Source organism: Carcharodon carcharias, assembly GCF_017639515.1.
Source record: "Carcharodon carcharias isolate sCarCar2 chromosome 36 unlocalized genomic scaffold, sCarCar2.pri SUPER_36_unloc_1, whole genome shotgun sequence".
Classification (NCBI taxonomy): Eukaryota; Metazoa; Chordata; class Chondrichthyes; order Lamniformes; family Lamnidae; genus Carcharodon; species Carcharodon carcharias.
Window position 1 is genome coordinate 3989281 of NW_024470726.1, and position 12506 is coordinate 4001786.

Here is a 12506-nt window from a genome sequence, read left to right on the forward strand (position 1 = left end):
GGTCAGTACTGAGAGAGTGCAGCACTGTCGGAGGGTCAGTACTGAGGGAGCGCCGCACTGTCGGAGGGTCAGTACTGAGGGAGCGCCGCACTGTCGGAGGGTCAGTACTGAGGGAGCGCCGCACTGTCGGAGGGTCAGTACTGCAGGAGCGCCGTACTGTTGGCGGGTCAGTACTGAGGGAGCGCCGCACTGTTGGAGGGTCAGTACTGAGTGACAGCCGCACTGTCGGAGGGTCAGTACTGAGGGAGTGCAGCACTGTCGGAGGGTCAGTACTGAGGGAGCGCCACACTGTCGGAGGGTCAGTACTGCAGGAGCGCCGTACTGTCGGAGGGTCAGTACCAAGGGAGTGTGGCACTGTCGGAGGGTCAGTACTGAGGGAGTGTGGCACTGTCGGAGGTGCCGTCTTTCAGATAAGAAATTAAACCCTGTCTGCCCCCTTTGTTGGATATAAAAGGTCCTGTGGCCGCTATTGGAAGAAGGGTCTGTGAAATACATTTTGAAGTGTGGTTACTGCTGGAATGGAGCAAACACGTCAGGTAATTGTGCACAGCAAGAACCCAAAGTGATAAATTACCATTTTTTTTTTAACTTTTGTTCATTGGCAGTGTAAATATTGGCTCCAGGATATCAAGAGGAAGTCCATCCCCCCACTGCCCCCCTTCTTCCAACAGTACTTGTGGAATCTTTCACGTTTGACTGTGAAGAAAGACCAGGCCCTCGTTTTAACACCTGATCCAAAAGATGTTATCAGGGCTCCTCAATGGGAGCCTGCACTTAGAGTTTTGTGTTCGAGTCGCTGGAGCAGGACCCGAACCCATGTCCTGTTGACCTAATATTTATGTGAGTCAGAGACTTTGGGGGGAGGTGTAGTATAATGTAAATAGTATTTATGGGTTTCAGAGGCTTTGTGGGTGATGTAGTATAATGTAACTAGTATTTATGGGCATCAGAGACTTTGGAAGAGATGGAGTATAACGTTAATAGCATTTATGGGCTTCAGAGGCTTTGTGGGTGATGTAGTGTAATATAAATAGTATGTATGGGCATCAGAGACTTTGGGGGAGATGTAGTATAATGTAAATAGTATTTATGGGCATCAGAGACTTTGGGGGAGATGTAGTACAATATAAATTGTATTTATGGGCATCAGAGACTTTGGGGGAGATGTAGTACAATATAAATTGTATTTATGGGCATCAGAGATTTTGGGTTGGATGTCGCATAACGTAAATATTATTTATATGCATCCATCAGAAACTTGGGGAGATGTAGTATAAAGGAATGTTTACTGCTGAAGTCGGAAAGCGAGCGCAGATCCAGAACTCGCTTGCAAAGCCGATGAATTGCATAGCCCAGCAAAGTCAACAGGATTCGGGACAGGATTCCCCAAACTACCCACAGGTCTTGAGCAGACTGAAACCGGTGCCCTGCAGCGGGCGTCCCAATCGCTAACGTGAGGGCCGCGCGAGAGAGAGAGGGGAAAAAAACACAGGCCTCAAAGCCCACTGCCCGGAAAAGGGCAGCAAGAAGCCCTTACAGGAGCATGTCCGAGGCAAACAGCAAACGGCAGCAGGCCCGTTGTCACACCTTGCGGCTGCAGGGCCTGAACAGAAGGACATAAATTCCAGGGAGGATGCAGAGCCATAAATCTCATGCAGTGCAAAATTATTACCAGCCGCAACACAGAGAGGCTGGGATGAAATCTCGCAGGCACAAAAAAGCAGGTGACGAATGTGCTAAAATACAGAGAGGGCTGCAAAGGCGGGTGGTCAGAATATGTTGCAAAAACAGCCCTATATTGAAAGAATGCTTCCAGCAACCACAGGCATCCCAGTGTTGGCCGACGACTTGCTAAAACGCAACCAGACCCTGCTTGTGCCAAAGGGCTCGGAGACCCAAGGTCCTTCGGAGGATACACTGGGGGGGGGGGGGGCACCTCGGGATTCCGAACCTCCAAGCTCGTTGGGGGGGGGGGGGGGTGGAATTCCGCCCGGTGCCCCGGAACCTCAGAGCCACCGGGAGGAAGTGACTTGGAGCCCCGCGTCGCCCTGCGCAACCCATCCCCCGAGAGCGCCTCACTCCCCTCTAAACCACGGGAACGCCTTGAAGTGGGCCGCCTCGAGCTAAAGGGGAAGGCATTCCTCGTGTAGCCGACCGTTCTTCGAGCTGGTTTGGAGGTACAACCTCAGAATCGCGATCTCAACTCGCGAAAAGAATCCCCCCTCCCCCGCCAGGCGTCACATCCCCAGGTCTTGTCATTTCGGGCGAGGGCCCCCAACAGTTGGCGAACGAATGGCTGAAGAAATTTACAGGAGACGGTGGATGCGTCCCCGGGAGTAGTTCACCCAGGCATCCACAAGAAGATGGTGAGGCCGAAAGCGGGTTAAGAACAGTTTATATGGATTTCAGCAAAGCCTTTGACAAGGCCCCACATGGGAGATTTATAAAGAAGGCAAATGCACATGGGATACAGGGTAATTTGATAAGGTGGATTCAAAATTGGTTTAGTTGTAGGAGACAGAGGGTGATGACAGAAGGATGCTTTAGTGACTGGAAGCCAGTGTCCAGTGGCGTACCACAGCGATCTGTGCTGGGTCCCCTATTATTCGTCATTTATATAAACGACATAGATGACCTATGTGGGGGGTAGGATGAATAAGTTTGCGATGACACAATGATTGGCCAGGTGGTTAATAATGAAATTGAGTGTCTTGGGCTACAGGAAGATATAGATGGGATGGTCAAATGGGCAGATAAGTGGCAGATGGAATTTAACCCTGAAAAGTGTGAGGTGATACTCTTTGGAAGGAGTAATTTGACAAGGAAGTATTCAATGAACAGCATGACACTAGGAAGTTCTGAGGAACAAATGGACCTTGGTGTGTTTGTCCATAGATCTCTGAAGGCAGAGGGGCATGTTAGTGGGGTGGTGAAAAAGGCATTTGGGACACTTGCCTTTATCAATTGAGGCATAGATTTCAAAAGTAGGGAGGTCACGGAGTTGTATAGAACCTTCGTGAGGCCACAGCTGGAGTACTGTGTGCAGTTCTGGTCGCCACATTATAGGAAGGATGTGATTGCACTGGAGAGGGTGCAGAGGAGATTCACCAGGATGTTGCCTGGGATGAAACATTTAAGTTATGAAGAGAGGTTGGATAGACTTGGGTTGTTTTTGTGGGAGCAGAGAAGACCGAGGGGTGACCTGATCAAGGTGTACAAGATTATGAGGGGCATGGACAGGGTGGGTAGGGAGCAGCTGTTCCCCTTAGTTGAAGGGTCAGTCACAAGGGGGCATAAGTTCAAGATGAGGGGCAGGAGGTTTAGGGGGGATGTAAGGAAAAACTTTTTTACCCAGAGGGTGGTGATGGTCTGGAATGCGCTGCCTGGGAGGGTGGTGGAGGCGGGTTGCCTCATATCCTTTTAAAAAGTACCTGGCCGAGCACTTGGCACCTCATAACATTCAAGGCTGTGGGCCAAGTGCTGGTAAATGGGATTAGGTAGGTAGGTAGGTCAGGTGTTTCTCACGTGTAGGTGCAGACTCGATGGGCTGAGGGCCTCTTCTGCACTGTATGATTCTGTGAACAGTATGAGCCTCGTTAAAGAAGAATGATGGTACCAACTTGGCACTCTTGAGTTACCGCCCCACATCACTTCAGAATGGGTTGGCTCCATCAGAGCTTCCGATGGGAAGAAGGCTACGGACTCAATTTGCTATTTTTCCACATACGCACACACCAGGCCCAAAAGGAACTGATCTTGAGTAAGGGTGGAGGAAGGGAGAATTTCGTGAAAATCGAACCAAACGCTCCCATTGCTGTCACAGGGAGTGCATGATTTACCAGAATTCCAACCAGGTAAACCAATTTGGATTAGAGACCAGAATCGAGGAGGCTGAGCGCTGGAAAGGACTCAAAGCCCGAGATTTTATCTCGTCGGGACAAGGAATGGGGTAGTGAAAAGAAACAGGAGCACACTCATAGGCAAAGAGGAGACCATCAATGGAACGGAGTGAACTATACGATCAGGAAATCAACATGGACAGAGAACCGATAGCCTCTGCGGGTTTGAGAGAGAACATGGAGGACTTGAACCCTATGGAACCTCTGAGAGAGCTGAGAACAAGTCGGGGAGATTAGTGAAATCACCACAATGTTTACCTCTGTGAATCAGAGATGAAGGCAGAGGAGGGGAGATGTAGTATAATGTAAATAGTGTTTTTGGGAGTCAGAGAATTGAGGGTAGATGTAGTATAATGAACATAATATTTATAGGAGTCAGAGACTTGGGGGGAGATGTAGTATAATGTAAATAGTATTTATGGGAAACAGAGACTTGGGGGGAGATGTAGAATAATGTAAACAGTACTTATGGGTGTCAGAGACTTGGGAGAGATGTAGCATAATTTTTTGAATTTTTCGCAGATGCGGCCAGGTGTGTAGATGAGGGGAATGCATTTGACGTAATCAGCAAGGCTTCTGATAAGGTCCCTTATGGGAGACTGATAACGAAGGTAAGAGCCCATGGGATCCAAGGCAATTTGGCAAATTGGATCCAGAATTGGCTGAGTGGCAGAAAGCAGAGGGTGATGGTCGAGGGGTGTTTTTGTGACTGGATACCTGTGTCCAGTGGGGTTCCACAGGGTCAGTGTTAGGTCCCTTGCTGTTTGTGGTATATATAAACGATTTAGACTTGAATGTAGGAGGGTTGATCAGTAAGTTCGCAGATGACATGAGAATTGGTGGGGTGGTAAATAGGAGGATAGCCTTAGATTACAGGCGGATACAGACGGGCTGGTCAGATGGGCTGATCAGTGGCAAATGGAAATTAATCCGGATAAGTGTGAGGTGATGCATTGGGGCAGGACAAGCAAGGCACGGGAATACACGATGAATGGTAGGACCTTGGAAAGTACCGAGGGTCAGAGGGACCTTGGTGTGCATGTCCACCAGTCCCTTAAAGTAGTGGGACAGGTAGATAAGGTGGTTAAGAAGGCATGTGGAATACTTGCCTTTATTAGCTGAGTCATAGAATATAAGAGCAGGGAGGTTATGCTGGAACTGTATAAAATGCTGGTTAGGCCACAGCTAGAGTATTGCGTGCAGTCCTGGAATCTGCATTATAGGAAGGATGTGATTGCACTGGAGAAAGTGCAGGGATTTACCAGGGGCCTGGCTTTAGTTATGAGGAGAGATTGGATGAACTGGGGTTATTTTCCCTGGAGCAAAGGAGATTGAGGGGGGACATGATTGAGGTGTATAAAATTATGAGGGGCATAGATAGGGTAGACAGGAAGGAACTTTTCCCCTTGGTGGAGGGATCAATAACCAGTGGGTGTAGATTTAAGGTAAGGGGCAGGAGGTTTAGAGGGGATGCGAGGAAGAATTTTTTCACCCAGAGGGTGGTGGGAATCTGGAACTCTCTGTCTGAAAAGGTGGTAGAGGCAGAAACCCTCATAACATTTAATAAGTATTTGGGTGTGCACTTGTGATGCCATGGCTGGAAGTAGTGGAATAGTACTGGAAAATGGGATTAGAATAGTTAGGTACTTATTTGGCCGGCGCAGACTCAATGGGCCAAAGGGCCTTTTTCTGTGCTGCAGACCTCTATGACTATAATGTAAATAGTATCTATGGGATTCAGAGACTAAGGGGGAGATGTAGAATAATGCAATTAGTATTTATGGGAGTCAGAGACTTGGCGGAGTTGTAGTATAATATAAATGGTATTTATGGGAGCCAGGGACTTCAGGGGTGATATAGTATAATGTAAATGGTATTTATGGGAGCCAGGGACTTCAGGGGTGATGTAGTATAATGTAAATGGTATTTATGGGAGCCAGAGACCTGAGGGATGATGTAGGATAAAGGGTTAATAATAAATATGTAAACACATAGTCTACTTCATTGGTGATATAAGATCACATGACAACAGAGCATGGGGAGAGATAGTTCTATGTAGAGCCTTGTACTCAGTTTGTATTGTACATAGTATTATGCTAAATAAAATGTAGGCTGGGATTTTCCAGCCCCATCGTGGCAGGCCCTGCCATGGGAGATTCAACAGCCCAGCCAAAAGCCCATTGAGTTTTGGCAGGATCAGGCAATCCCGGGGGTGGGAAAATCCCTCCCGTCGAGTTCGCCAGCAGCCTTGCCTCGCCTCCTCACAGTCCCTATAAGGGCAGGCCCCATAAGCCACCCTCTCCTCAGGCCCACGGCGACGAAAGCAGGCCTAGTACCCGGGCCCTGGCATTCCCACCGCTCTACTGTACCGTAATAAAGGCAGAAGGTGGTCGCTGCGGCAGTGAAGGAGCCCAGGCACTCAGCGATGGTGTAAAAAGGCAGCTTCTTCCATGGGCACCGGCCCAGCAGGCACAGACTGAAGGTGACGGCGGGGTTCAAATGAGCACCTGAAAGGGATTCACAAACCGGGTGAGGGCCGACAATTGGACACAGGCTCAAACCAACTGGAAAAGGCACGGGGAGAGATGAGGAGAGTCTTTTTGTTAATGCAGTGAGTTGTTGTGATCTGGAAGACGTTGCCTGAAAGGGCGGCGGAAGCAGATTCAATAGGAACTTTCAAAAGGTGGGGGAATCGGATAAATACTTGAAGGGGAAAAATCTGCAGGGACATGGTGGGGGTGGGGTGCAGGGTGTGGGGGAAGAGCCCCTCACAGGCTAGGACTATAGGAATACTGGGAGGTCATTAACTTCCTTGAACCTGCCCCGCCATTCAGTGAGGTCATAGCTGACCAGTGACCTAACTCCCCCTACCTGCCTTTGGGCCGTATCCCTTAATACCTTTGGCCAACAAAAATCTAGATTTAAAATTGACAATTGGTCCAGCATTAATTGCCATTTGTGCAAGAGATTTACAAACTCCTACCATCTTTTGTGCGTAGGAGTGTTTCCTAATTTCACTCCTGAAAGGACTGCCTCTCAATTCTTAGGCACTTCCCCATCCCCACCCCCTAGTCCGAAACTCCCTTGACCAGTGGAAAGAATTTCTCTCTCTCTACTTGACCCTGAACCCCTCATATCTGGAATCATATCTTGTATTTATGGGTGTGTCAGAGACTTGGGGGAGATGTATTATAATGTAAATAGTGTTTATAGGAGTCAGAGACTTGGGGGAGATGTAGCATAGTGCAAGTAGTATTTATGGGAGTCAGAGGCTTGGGGTGAGGTGTAGTATAATGTAAATAGTATTTATGGGAGTCAGGGACTTGGGGGGAGATGTGGCATAATGTAATTAGTATTTATGGGAGTCAGAAGCTAGGGGGAGTTGCAGAATAATGTAAATAGTATTTATAGGAGTCAGAGACTTAAGGGAGATGTAGAATAATGTAAATAGTGTGTATGGGTGTCAGGCTAGGGGGAGATGCAGTATAATATAAATAGCATCTATGGGATTCAGAGATTTGCGGGGAGATGTAGTATAATGTAATTAGTATTTATGGGAGATCATATCGCCCCTTATCCTTCTAAATTCCAGCGAATAACAACCCTATTTTGGGCAATGCCTCCAGACAATTTAACCCTCGGCCTCCATGTGTCAGTGGTCAGTCAACACTGCACTCCCTCCAATGCCAATATCTCCTTACTGAGGTGCAGTGCCCAGGACTGCTCACAATAACTCCAGATGTAGCCTAACCAGAGATCTGAGCAGATGAAGCAGTGCTTCTACACATTTGTATACGAGTCCTCTGGTTAGAAAGGAATCAAAACTGACAGGTCCCTGCTCTATCCAGCACTGGGAAGACCAAGGCTAATTCATCACCCCTCTCAACTCCACCAGTCACTGAGCGGCAAAACACAGATAAGTAAGATTAAAACCGTTATAAAAAAACAGCAAATATGTTGCAGAGTATGGATGAAAACAGAGACAGCGGCAAAGAATGAGCTGAGGTCAACAAGGTCACATGTTAATGATCAAATCAGATAGATTCTTTGATTAGACTCCAGCTTGTAACTCACTTCAGGGTATCTGTTATTCTATATATAAAGCCCCCGAACCCCTCGATTAGATTCTAGTGTGTAAATCACTCCCAGGGATCTGTTATTCTATAAATGAAACTACCCGAACCCCTCGATTAGATTCCAGACCGTAACTCACTCCCGGGTATCTGTTATTCCATATACATAACACCCGAAACCTTTGATTAGGTTCCAACGTGTATGACACTCCCAGGTATCTGTTATTCTATATATGAACCACCCCGAACCCCTCGATGAGATTCCAGCCTGCAAATCAATTCCGGGTATCTGTTATTCTATATATAAGGCATCCAAACACCTCAATTAGATTCCAGTCTGTAACACTCCCGGGTATCTTTTATTCTATGTATGAAACATCTGAAACCCTCGATTAGATTCCAGTCTGTAACTCATTTCCGTGTATATGTGATTCTATGTATGAGCCAACCAAAACCCTCGATTAGATTCCAGCCTGTAACTCGCTACCGGGTATCTATTATTCTATATGTAAACCCCCCAAAAACCCTCAATTAGATTCCAGTCTGTAACTCACTCCTGGGTATCTGTTATTCTATATATTAACCCCCCCCCCCCCACCGAACACCTCAATTAGATTCCTGCCTGTAACTCACTCCAGGTTATCTATTATTCTACGTGTAAACCACCTGAACCCCTCGATTAGATTCCAGCCTGTAACTCACTCCCGGGTATCTGTTATTCGGTATATAAACCACCTGAGCGCCTCGATTAGATTCCAGCCTGTGACTCACTCCCGGGTATCTGTTATTCAATATATAAACCACCTGAGCGCCTTGAATAGATTCCAGCCTGGAACTCACTCCAGGATATCTATTATTCTACGTGTGTAAACCACCTGAACCACTCGATTAGATTCCAGTCTGTAACACACTCCCGGGTCTCTGTTATTCTGTATATAAGCCATCCGAACGCCTCAATTAGATTCCAGTTTGTAACTCACTATCATGTATCAGTTATTCTATATATAAACCCCCTGAACCCTCGATTAGATTCCAGTCTGTAACTCACTCCCGGGTATCTGTTATTCTATATATAAACCCCCCGAACCCCTCGATTAGATTCCAGTCTGTAACTCACTCCTGGGTATCTGTTATTCTAGATATAAACCCCCAGAACACCTCAATTATATTCCAGCCTGTAAGTCACTCCAGGGTATCTTATTCTATGTATAAACCACCTGAACCACTCGATTAGATTCCAGTCTGTAACTCACTCCCGCGTATCTGTTATATATAAACCACCCCGAACCCCTTGATTAGATTCCAGTCTGTAACTCACTCCCGGTATCTGTTATTCTATATATAAACCACCCTGAACACCTCGATTAGATTCCAGTCTGTAACTCACTCCCGGGAATCTGTTATTCTATATATAAACCCCCCCCGAACCCCTCGATTAGATTCCAGTCTGTAACTCACTCCCGGGTATCTCTTATTCTATATATAAACCCCCCCCGAACCCCTCGATCAGATTCCAGTCTGTAACTCACTCCCGGGTGTCTGTTATTCTGTATATAAACCTCCTGAACCCCTCGATTAGATTCCAGTGTGTAACTCACTCCCGGTTATCTGTTATTTTATATATAAACCACCCTGAACACCTCGATTAGATTCCAGTCTGTAACTCACTCCCGGGTATCTGAGGCACTGACTGATGCTGGCGCCTGTGGAATGCGTGGCAACATTCTCACCTGCAGAAAGTGAGATGTTTATGGTGAGAGGTGGATGTTTAGGGTACCTGAGATTCCTCTTGATGCATAGATGCCGAACAGGACCCCGCAAGCGTATCCAAAGGCAATTGACAGGTACTCGCCCTTCCGGTCGAAAAACAATACAACCTGTGCCACTGACGCCGAGCCCATCAACTAAGGGAGCAGATTATAAATATAAACAGAGTTGCGCAGATCAAATTCTACCAAGAGAAAAGAGTTGGATGAGATTTGTATTTTTCAATGGATTCAATCATCTCATTCACTGAAAAGGATGGTATTTGATGGGGGCCATGTAGAGGAAGCTTTACTCTGTATCTAACCCCGTGCTGTACCTGTCCTGGGAGTGTTTGATGGGGACAGTGTAGAGGTAGATTTACTCTGTATCTAACCCCGTGCTGTACCTGTCCTGGGAGTGTTTGATGGGGACAGTGTAGAGGGAGCTTTACTCTGTATCTAACCCCGTGTTGTACCTGTCCTGGGAGTGTTTGATGGGGACAGTGTAGAAGGAGCTTTACTCTGTATCTAACCCTGTGCTGTACATGTCCTGGGAGTGTTTGATGGGGACAGTGTAGAGGGAGCTTTACTCTCTATCTAACCCTGTGCTGTACCTGTCCTGAGAGTGTTTGATGGGGACGGTGTAGAGGGAGCTTTACTCTGTATCTAACCCCGTACTGTATCTAACTCAGTGCTGTACCTGTCCTGGGAGTGTTTGATGGGGACAGTGTAGAGGGAGCTTTACTCTGTATCTAACCCCGTGCTGTACCTGTCCTGGGAGTGTTTGATGGGGACGGTGTAGAGGGAGCTTTACTCTGTATCTAACCCCGTGCTGTACCTGTCCTGGGAGTGTTTGATGGCAACAGTGTAAAGGGAGCTTTACTCTGTATCTAACCCCGTGTTGTACCTGTCCTGGGAGTGTTTGATGGGGACAGTGTAGAGGGAGCTTTACTCTGTATCTAACCCCGTGCTGTACCTGTCCTGGGAGTGTTTGATGGGGACAGTGTAGAGGGAGCTTTACTGTGTATCTTAAACTGTGCTGTGACTTTCCTGGGAACATTGGACAGTATTCTGGGCTTCATTGATAGGGACAGAGAGTACAAGAGCAGGGAGGCTATGATGAACTTACACAAGACACTGGTTAGACCCCAGCTGGAGCATTGTGTACAGTTCCGGGCGCCACATTATAGGAAGGATATGAATGCATTTGTGAGAGTGCAGAAGAGGTTTGTGAGAATGGTTCCAGGGATGAGGCATTTCAGTTGAGGAAAGATTGGAGACGTTGGGACTGTTTTCCTTGGAGAGGAGAAGGCTGAGAGGAGACTTGATAGAAGATTTCAAAATTGTGAGGGGTCTGGACAGAGTAGATGGGGAGAAACTGTTCCCATTTGCAAATGGATCGAGAACCCAGAGGGCACAGTTTTAAAGCATTTTGCAACAGAAGCAAATGCGAGGTGGGAAAAAACTTTTTCACACAGCGAGTAGTTAGGGTTTGGAGTGCGCTACCTGGGAGTGTGGTGGAGACAGGTTCAACTGAGGCATTATCTAAATAGAAACAATGTGCAGGGTTACGGGGAAAAGGCAGGAGGACGGCACTAACTTATACTGCTCAGGGAGTTGGTGCAGACACGAAGGGCCGTATGGCCTCCTTCTGCACCATAACCATTCTGTGATGCTGGGTGCGGTGATTGTCGGAATAATTTCTCCACTGTCAGTTCAGAGATGTTCTCAGGTGAGTTTTCGGAGGGATGATTCGGGGTGACGTTCGGAGGAAGAGGTTCGGCTGGTTACTCACAATCAGCAGGTAAACGCCGAAGAATTCTGCCAGGCATTCCCGAATGAGCTTGTTCTTAATCCGGAGTTTCTTCCGAAGTCTCTTCATGCGGCTGGTCGCTTGGTTGACCATGCGCCTGACAGGGGTCATGGGTCGCTCACCCTGTTCAACATTGACCTTCAGCCGCAAGGGTTCAGGGGTGACGGTGGAGACAAGGGGAGATAACAGAATGGACATGAAATCAGTAAAGAGGAGGACTATTCATGTCCGCACCGATAAGCACTGTCAAAAGATTGGATCATTGACCTCTGACCCCGCCTCAGAGGCCCACAGCCTAACCCGCAGTGGCCGCTTGTCTCAACCAGAGCTCCGTTACTCGCATTCCATCCAAAGCCAAGGCCCACTGACTCACGCAGCACCCTCACCCCCACCTCCATCCCAATGAGGATCCTCGCAATTGCCTTGCAACCCGTCCACACTTTCCTCGCCCCCCCCCCCATCTCTGTAACCTCCTCCAGCCTCTACACCCCCTCCCTATCTCTGTAACCTCCTCCAGCCTCTACACCCCCTCCCTATCTCTGTAACCTCCTCCAGCCCCTACACCCCTCCCTATCTCTGTAACCTCCTCCAGTCCCTACACCCCTCCCTATCACTGTAACCTCCTCCAGCCCCTACAACCCTCCCTATCTCTGTAACCTCCTCCAGCCCCTACACCCCTCCCTATCTCTGTAACCTCCTCCAGCCCATACACCCCTCCCTATTTCTGTAACCTCCACCAGTCCCTACACCCCTCCCTATCTCTGTAACCTCCACCAGTCCCTACACCCCTCCCTATCTTTGTAACCTCCTCCAGCCCCTACACCCCTCGCTATCTCTGTAACCTCCTCCAGCCCATACACCCCTCCCTATCTCTGTAACCTCCACCAGTCCCTACACCCCTCCCTATCTCTGTAACCTCCTCCAGCCCCTACACCCCTCCCTATCTCTGTAACCTCCTCCAGCCCCTACACCCCTC

At 48.0% G+C, this 12506-nt stretch overlaps 1 protein-coding gene across 1 annotated transcript in view; it reads right to left on the bottom strand.

Annotated features, from left to right (window-relative positions):
• Positions 1 to 12506, bottom strand: part of LOC121274329 — a 33198-nt gene that overhangs the window by 1570 nt on the left and 19122 nt on the right. The window contains exons 8-11 of the mRNA XM_041181571.1: positions 11513 to 11668; positions 9750 to 9876; positions 6269 to 6406; positions 1538 to 1603 (exon numbers count right to left, since the gene is read on the bottom strand). Of these exons, the coding sequence (XP_041037505.1) occupies positions 1538 to 1603; positions 6269 to 6406; positions 9750 to 9876; positions 11513 to 11668 (487 nt within the window). The remainder of the gene's footprint in view (positions 1 to 1537; positions 1604 to 6268; positions 6407 to 9749; positions 9877 to 11512; positions 11669 to 12506) is intronic.